This window comes from Atractosteus spatula, assembly GCF_055471065.1.
Source record: "Atractosteus spatula isolate fAtrSpa1 chromosome 10 unlocalized genomic scaffold, fAtrSpa1.hap1 SUPER_10_unloc_1, whole genome shotgun sequence".
Classification (NCBI taxonomy): domain Eukaryota; kingdom Metazoa; phylum Chordata; class Actinopteri; order Semionotiformes; family Lepisosteidae; genus Atractosteus; species Atractosteus spatula.
In genome coordinates, this window is record NW_028296612.1 from 5,196,845 (window position 1) to 5,206,508 (window position 9,664).

The 9,664-nt window shown below is 45.3% G+C and overlaps 1 protein-coding gene across 1 annotated transcript; it reads left to right on the plus strand.

The window, feature by feature from the left end:
• The first annotated feature begins 5,121 nt into the window (after positions 1-5,121).
• LOC148813595 (GTPase IMAP family member 9-like) lies at positions 5,122-9,057 on the plus strand. Its single transcript, XM_088908062.1, has 3 exons — positions 5,122-5,127; positions 5,187-5,904; positions 9,032-9,057. The coding sequence occupies exons 1-3, from the start codon at positions 5,122-5,124 to the stop codon at positions 9,055-9,057; spliced, it is 750 nt and encodes a 249-aa protein (XP_088764188.1).
• The last annotated feature ends 607 nt before the right edge of the window (positions 9,058-9,664 follow it).

Sequence of the window (9,664 nt, forward strand, 5' to 3'; positions counted from 1 at the left end):
TACAATCTCTTGCATTAGGAATGTGTCTTTTCACAGACCCCAGCTCGCTCTCCGTGAGACACACAGACAGGGAGAGAAGCTGGGGGTCAGAGCACAGGGTCAGCCATTTATACTGCGCCCAACGGAGTAGGAATCCTCTGCCGGGTGTGGGATTTGAACCAGCAACCTTCCAGCCACAGGCACAGGTCCTGAGCCACAGAGCCACTTCCCCACCCCCATAAGCCTTGAATAAGCTGTGTTATCAGACATATTCTTGAGTAAGAATAAGCCTTGTGAAGTAACACAGCCTCCGAACAGGCGGTTTAGAAAAGCACCACAACTGGTTCCACACTCCCACCACCCTTTGTGTAAAGACACCCCCCCCCTCCCTCTTCTCTGTGTTGAATGCGCACTCCCCAGCGGTATGAGTAATGTATTCAAGTCTAAAGCAGCTTGCACTGGCACTCCTGAATTCAGCTGGGTATTTTACTAGACCCAGCTGTGCTGCACACACTGGGGTACAGCACCTGGGTTTGAACCTGTGACGTCCAGAGTCCTGACTCCTGCTCTTTAAAAGCACAGACACTGACTGACTAAAACCCTATCGGCGCGGCTTCTGCGTTTGAATGACTGTAGGGAAACCGCTAAGAAGAAGAAATGAACAGTCTGATAAAATCATATAACCATCACCATCACGCGCAGAGGGTTAGATATCGTCACAGGCGTCCGTCAGCGTCTGGACACCCCGCTCAGAAGAGTCTGACCAGTTTCTTTTCTGCCACTTCACGAACATGTCGGCACTCAACGGTGTGGAAACTCATTCGCCTGAACCTTAAAACATCAGCTTCACACAACCGGAAACCCACCTGAGACCCCCGGCAGTACTGAAGTGACATTTGGTAAAGGATCTGTTTTTATAACTATCCTGTTCATTATTGCTGGAAAAATACTAAAAAAGTAAGTGGTCTGAGACTGCTCCCTCTTTGAACGCTTTTAAGCTGTAATTCCTTTTTTATTTAAATTCTATTCCAAATGTACAGAATCAAAAGACAAGAGACACACTGGAAACATGTCAAAAGTTTCATTTTCAGCTTTTACAATTGTGAATTCCTCTGGCTGCGAAGGGTCTGTTTTTGTACCCGTTTTGATGTTTAAATAAAAACAATTTAAAAAAAACAGGAATTTGGAAACAGACCCCTTACCTGTGTCTTTCGTCTTGAAAACAGGAACTTGGAGACACGCCCCTTACCTGTGTCTTTCGTCTTGCACAGCCTGCTGACTTTGGATCAGGCTGACGGCTTTCTTGATCGGACAAACGTTACGTTACTGCTCACTCACACACACACACACTCACTCACAAACCTGGACAGGACACCAGTCCATCACAGGACACACACACACTCACACACCCTGGACAGGACACCAGTCCATCACAGGACACACACACACTCACACACCCTGGACAGGACACCAGTCCATAACAGGACACACATACACACTCACTCACACACCCTGGACAGGACACCAGTCCATCACAGGGCACACACACACTCACACACCCTGGACAGGACACCAGTCCATAACAGGACACACATACACACTCACTCACACACCCTGGACAGGACACCAGTCCATCACAGGGCACACACACACTCACACACCCTGGACAGGACACCAGTCCATCACAGGACACACACACACTCACACACCCTGGACAGGACACCAGTCCATCACAGGACACACACACACTCACACACCCTGGACAGGACACACACACACCCTGCACAGGACACCAGTCCATCACAGGACACACACACACTCACTCACACACCCCGGACAGGACACCAGTCCATCACAGGACACACACACACACACACACACACACACACACACACACACACACACACCCTGGACAGGACACCAGTCCATCACAGGACACACACACACACTCACACACCCTGGACAGGACACCAGTCCATCACAGGACACACACACACACTCACACACACACACCCTGGACAGGACACCAGTCCATCACAGGACACACTCACACACACACACCCTGGACAGGACACCAGTCCATCACAGGACACACACACACACTCACACACACCCTGGACAGGACACCAGTCCATCACAGGACACACACACTCACAAACCCTGGACAGGACACCATTCCATCACAGGACACACACACACAGACACAGACACATCGGGACCAGTGTTTCACCTTTATTCCTTTATGTTACAATCATGCAAAGTTGATGATTCCCTGTGATAGTTTGTCAGATAACTATAAGAACTGGGCCTGTATCCAGCTGGTATCAGATATAGTATTACACCTTCTGAAATTATAGCACTCGATTTACAAGCAATCAAATAGGCAACCAAAAAAAAGTTCAGAATGCAGACAAGAATGTTCATATTCTGGAAATCATACAAAATCCTTCAGTACTTTTATTAAACAGCCTTACATTTAGAACTGACTTTTTTATTGTATTTTATGATCTTAAAGGTCTGTACAGTATGTCTCTGTTGCACCTGCTTTGGTTTGGTTTTTACCAGCTTCATGGTGGTAAAGGTGAGTTATTTACTGTTCCTCTATAGGCCTTTAGATCATGTATAACAGCTGCGCTAGTATGTTTCTACAGTATATTACAGGGTTTGAGACCAGTGTTCTTTTCGTCCTCCTTAAATCCCAGTTTCAGCTCATGGTCTTCTCCATACACTGCCAACATGATGTCGATCTTCTCCAGCAGGCTGGTCACCTGAGAGCGATCTCCTTCAACTTTGTTGTCGAAGAGGTGAAACCTGCCCCCACACCGCCTGAGCAGCTCCTTCAGTTCAGGGTCAGTCTTCAGGAGAAACTGCTGAATGGTCTGATTTCTCAGCTCGTCCCCGTGGGTGAACAGGACCATGATGAGTGATCCTGAGCCAAGTTTCTCCTCTATCTGTCTGACCATCTCCTTCTCTCCATCAGACAATCGGCCCAGCTGGAGCACCAGGAGGAAGACGTGAGCTCCTGTCGATCTGCGTCTCTGCTCTCTGACACTCAGTGGTCACAGCCCGGGAGGTGAGGGAGGTTTTAAACTCCTCTCTTCCCAGGATGGTGTTTCCTGCTGAGCTCTTCCCAGTCCTAGATTGACCCAACAATACAAAGATTGACCCAGTACAATCTTCAGAGGTGCAGCTTCTTCCTTCTTCTGATGTTCAGTTTGTGGATGAGTCTCATCTGCAAGGGCAAAAGAAGAAGGAAATTACGTTTACTACCATCACTGTTTTCATCACCATCATCAGCGTGCCTGTCCCAGCTGAGACAGACCCTGCTGCAGGTCACAGAGGACACCCTGACATTCTGAGGAGGAGGACGAGCCGAGGAAGAGGAGAGTACAGTGAGATTGTAGAGTGAGATTATCTCTCCAAACCGCTGATAATACAATACAGCTAAAGATATGAGGTCATCAGGCCACACCTCTTGAGTGACTGTGTGTCTCTGCAGCACACACACACACTGCACTGGGTTACTGTGTCCCACAGGCTGTCTGCTGCCCTGCTCTGCCTCATCGCAGCCAGCAGACTGTGTACCCCACAAGCCATGTTTCTTCCCCGGCGCTCCAGAATGACAGCTTCACACTCTCTGTAGCCCCACACCAACTCCCCTCTCACCACGTCAGTACAGTATGTCACACCCCTGGCAACAACGTCGATGGTCGGCTGAGAGAATTATCTACCAAATAGAGACATTGCGCTAAAAAGAAGATCTGTGCTGACGTTGCCCTCACACTGCCTGACCAACCTCCTTATCGGAGAAGTCTTGAGTGTGAGGACAGGTCGGACCTGCTTGGTCACTGACAGAAGGAAATGAAAGAAAAAGCACAGTTTCTTCAGTAATTAAACTGTTCCGTGAGCCAAGGGTTCAGCACAAGTTTACAGGTCATTATACCTCCTAACCCTAACTGGTGACCTATTTATGACTAACAAGCTGTAGTTGATAACACTGAGAAATATATTTTTAGATGTACTGTAGCTTTAACTGGCTTGAAAAACTGGACACTTACCGTGTGACACTTCACCCTGATGCTGTTCAGGAATGTGGCTGTGCTCCTCTTTTGTTTGATCTGGTCTGATGTCGTCTGCAGACATAGTCGGTCTGTCCTGACTCACTCCTCTGTTGCTGGTTGACAGTCACTCTGGAGGACTGATGTCACTGGCGTGGTCCAGGGGCTGTTGTAGAGGCTGGGCGGGGCTTCCTGCTGCAGGGACAAAACCAGCCCAGAGCCACAGACAAACATCACTTCACTCTTCATCACAGAGGAACGAGCAACAATGGGCCTTTTGTTTTCTAAAGAAGGTGAGTTCCGCTAAAGTGCACAGTTTTATTTCATAGCGAGTTTGGCTTCAGGGCTTTAAGAGCTACTTTTCAATGAGCTGAACCAGGAACATATGACATATATAACTAATACACCATGAAAATCAACGTAACTATAATAAATAACAAAATAATTGGACACACACTGTGTACTATTATAAAAAAAATATTAACAGTCATAAAGCACAGTCCTGTGCAGTTAGGGTGTGGTGATCTTCTGGGATATTTGATGGTGGTAATAGTAGGATCCAATGGCAATGATCATGAAGTTTGGGAGTCCTCTTCTCTGCTCATTCTGCTTTGGCGATGTACTGTAGGATTTTAACAAGAAAACACCAAGAAACAGCAGCAAAGAATTGCAATTGAATGTCCTGACGAACAAGGAGCTGACAATATCTTCCATGGGCAGACATAATGGTGTTAAATGTTTTCCTCTGAAGTCATCTCTAATCATCAATAAATCAGAATTGCGATAGTGTCGGTAGTGTGAGGAGGCTGGTGAGCACCAGCAGAGCGCGTGTGGTCTTCCCCGTGGTGTGCTGGTGTGCAGTCGTCTGCAGAGGTTTCGGTTCTCTGGTACAGGGACAGGAAATCTCTCTCTAATCGGAGAGATTCGTTTGTGTTGCCGGTGAGGGGAACACACTCAGTTCTGTCATGAACGCTGTCTGCGGGCGCGTGGGGATCTTAGCGCAGCCCTGGTAGCTGCCCATTCCCATGCGCCGCGGAGTGGGGAGTGCACTGGGAGGTGTGTTCACCTGTCACATAATGAACTGATGACTGTAAGTGTTAGATATTAACACTGTGAAAATGATCATTTTTGCCTTAACAAGCCTGACAGTGTAATTCTATTCATGCTGCAGAACCACTACCAGAGAGAAGGATTGTTGTGATCGGGAGTACAGGAGTGGGCAAGAGTGCTGTGTGCAACACCATTCTGGGCAGAGAGGAATTTAAATCTCCACTCAGCAGTGGCTCGGTGACAAAGTACTGTGAGAAACATCACACAGAGGTGGATGGGAGACCCATAGACGTGATCGACACTCCGGGTCTCCTGAACACAAGACACTCTGATGAGGAGACAATCAAAGAGATAGTCAAGTGCATCCAGGTGTCCTGCCCAGGACCACACGCCTTCCTCCTGGTGACACAGCTGGGTCGCTTCACCCGAGAGGAGCAGAAGTCAGTGGAGGCTCTGCAGAAGCTCTTCGGAGAAGAGGCTAAGAAGTTTATGATATTCCTGTTCACCAGGGGAGATGACCTCAAAAACCAGACTATCAACAACTACGTAGAGACGGCAGATGATAAACTGCGTGGGGTGATGAGGAAGTGTGAGTCAAGGTTTCACATCTTCAATAATAATGAAAAGAAAGACCGCACTCAGGTGAGGAAGCTCCTGGACATGATCGACTCCATGGTGGCTGTGAACGGAGGAGGCCACTACACCCAGCAGATGTACGAAGAGGCAGAGAGAAAGATCAGACAGAAGGAGGAGGAGCTGAGGAGGAAGGAGGAGGTGGCCAAAATTCTGGAGAAGGCCAAGAATCGGCTGGAGAAAGGTCATCAGAGTTTTGAAGAGAAAATCTTGAAGAAATATCAGGAGAAAGGAAGGAAAATCAGAAAGGAAGCTAAAAATTCCAGTTATGACTTTGACTTCATGGAGGATCTTAAGAGTGGTTTTGATGAATTTAAAAAAATACTTGAGAATTCTTAATTGATCTTATTATACATTATATTAGTTGTCTGTCTTTTACCGTTATTGTTAAATCTGATAGTTAAAAATATTTCCCCATCCTAACACAAGTTATCCCCTACTCTGTTTAATACGTAGACTAAAATTCTGCTGATCTACGTGATCAATGTGCCAATGTTGATAAAAAAGGCTAACTTTCTTAAATTTCTTAAATTCAAAGAGAGCAGAGAGAGTCACTCGATTCCATTTGGCATCTATTGAACTGTGGAAACTCCGACCGAAGAGGTGAGCAGAAAAGGTTATCAATGACTCCTCTCACCCAGGATGCCTTTCTTTCAAAACATTTGCCTCTATAGATGCTGCCAGTTGATGAAAACCTGGTGTCTGAACCACTTCTTCCTCCCTGCTTAACCAGAACACACGAAAACAGGATACAGTCTGTATATAACTGTACACTGTGCATGTTCTCTGTGCGAATTGTGCATTTATTATAAATTGGTTCCATTTTCTGTTTTCTGTCAAGATGTGATATTTCAATTTGTATGAAATCGTTGGATTGCATTCCTTGGAGAAACTAGGTCTGTACTTGAGGACGATTCATGAACTAATTGATGACCATTTCGTAAATAATCTAATCATGTTAACAACAACCTGTTTTTTCGGTCTTCTGTGGATGGATTTTAATAGACTCCGTGTTCGTTACAAAGTCTGATACTCAAAATTAAAATTGTAACCAAATATTGCTGAAAGGAGTACTTCTTGAGATATTTAACTTTGTACAATTTATGACTAACACAATGTACATATAATGTCTTGGCTTTTTATGGAATAACTAGATCAGGTCTTAAGAATATTATACTCTTCCTAGTGTTTTCAATATCAGTACTTTAATGCTGATTAGCAAATCATGAATTACTTATCTAGTCCATTTTTAACAGTAGTTTGGGAGAGACTGGCATAAATCTCCTTTTTCCTAATTTCTCACAATTCTTAATGATGTCACTCAAAGAAAATATATTTATTTCATATAGCGCCTTTAAAAATAATTTTAAATAAGTGCTTTATGGTAAGAAACAAAAATTAACGAGATAACAAAATGAGTACAATTAAAAACAATGGTTTAGAGAGCAGAAGAAACATGACATTAAAAATAAATATACTGTAATACATGTAACATGATTAAAAATACATCATCTCATACAAAGTACTTATTCAGTACTTCACCTGCACAGGAATCTGCACACCTACACCAGAACCTGGACAGTAAGATTACTGCCCCACAATCCCCCTATTACTGCACATCACCCCTTAGTTTTTACATACTGTATGTGTGGGGGTCCTGGCCTCTTCGTCCTATGGCCAGGAGGTCAGCCCTCAGCCCAGTGGGTTGAGCCAAATATCCGCTCCATAAAAGTTCATTACGCCTTGATCTTGGAGGTAGTCATTCCTAGTGAACTACACTTGTCTGTAAACTAATTCTCAGTCATTCTTCACTCAAGTCAAGGAATCTCCTCATTTTGTAAAGGTTTATTCCCTGCTGAAAAGAGAAGGAAAGAAACATAGTGTTTCAGCTGTAAGTTAACCAGTATACCCAGTATAACCAGGAACGTTACCCAGCATACCCAGCATACCCAGGTGAGTTACCCAGTATACCCAGCTGAGTTACCCAGCATACCCAGCATACCCAGGTGAGTTACCCAGTATACCCAGGTGAGTTACCCAGCATACCCAGCATACCCAGTTGAGTTACCCAGTATACCCAGCATACCCAGGTGAGTTACCCAGTATACCCAGGTGAGTTACCCAGCATACCCAGCATACCCAGGTGAGTTACCCAGTATACCCAGCTGAGTTACCCAGCATACCCAGCATACCCAGGTGAGTTACCCAGTATACCCAGGTGAGTTACCCAGCATACCCAGCATACCCAGTTGAGTTACCCAGTATACCCAGGTGAGTTACCCAGTGTGACCAGGTGAGTTCCCCAGTATTCCCAGTATACCCAGGTGAGTTACCCAGTATACCCAGTATACCCAGGTAAGTTACCCAGTATACCCAGGTAAGCGGTGGGTTCATGAGTGACAGTGAACAGTACACAAACACACCATATAAGATCACAAGAAGAGAACAAGGAGGAGGAGAGTAGGAGGAGAACAGAGAGGAGAGAGGAGTGGGGACCTGAAGCAGGAGCCCCTGTTTCCTGATCATCCAGCCCACCCCTGACTGGAGCCAGTATCTGAGCTGGCTGTTCTGTGTGTCTGGGGACCTCGGGTTTCCTGGGTCAAACAGACCTCGACTACAGAGGCGTCTTTCCTGCTTGGGGTGCAGTTTTAGAATCAGGAGACAGGAGATCGGCTCCTGTTGATTTTGTGGCATCCGGGTGCAGAGAGAGAGATCTGACTGCAGGGTGTGTCACATTTATCAGAAGGCACCTCATCTCTTCTCTGGCCTCTGCAGGCACTATTGAACAGTTTCAAACGTAGAAGAAGTCTGGGGGTTTTCTGGGTGACCAGAACGTTAGGCCCCTGAAACGCCTTGTTTGTCAACACTGTACACAGAGTAACTTGTGTGTGGTGTCTTTTCTTGTGTGCAGTCTAGTTTGTCTCTTATCAATGTAAAAAGGATGAATTTTGGCATTGACTTTTTTATGAACAGAAGTCACAAGACATGACTTCTTACTCAGCGACAGTATGAGAGAATACATTGCAAGCACTTTATCTGACCTTCTGATGCTAACGATATAACCGCAGAAAGTCTAGCCACATTTCATACTTTCTGTTTCTAGACTTCCTGTTCCCCAAACAAAAGGCGAATTTTCATTTCTGAGAAATCAAGTGGTCAGGTACAAGAAAGTATCTGTAGAGAGAAACAACTCCTAATATGGACATTTAGAACGAGCTCTGCTACCACAAGCCTGCTGTATGAAACCCGTGACCTGTGACCTGATCAGAGGCTGCTGTCAGGTCTGTATCCTGTATCCTCTCCACACGCAGAGGAGACCCACACCGAACCCCAGTGAAGAGTGAAGAGTTGTGTCTTCTTGTAGAGAAATCACTTCCAGTCGGGGGTTATGAATAGTTGTGTGACTTATTGACTTAACCGCTCGGTCGGTTCCTGATTTTCACCAGTTTCCGAACCCCTCAGTTGTGACAATATCAAGAGGACCAGCTCCGTTTCTCCTCTCAGTACTTCATGGAAGACGTTACAAATATATTTGTACACTGGATTTTCTTTCTGGTTTTGTTGATCTCTTTCTTGAATGTTTACAAATGTCAAGAAACACTTCCTGTGTTCATCGTTTCAGAGTGGATAACTTTATGGTTCACTGCAGTGGATCTGCACTGTTGTTCTAAACTATTAATGAAACTTTTCAAAGCCCGGTCTGATTTTCTTAGAATTCTTTGACCTCAATTGCAAAGAATTGTATTGACTTTCAAATTCAGGTCACATTGATCACAATTATGTTCACCACCTTATCTACTTTTTATCCATTCTTTAAATTTCTCCCAGGTCTTTAAGTGCAAGCAGTGACTTTCCAGACTCTTCCTCCAGTTTCTCCTCATACTCCTGACACAGTGTCTCCACATCACTCAGATATTTCTTCCTGTCTTCTATCTCTCGGCTCA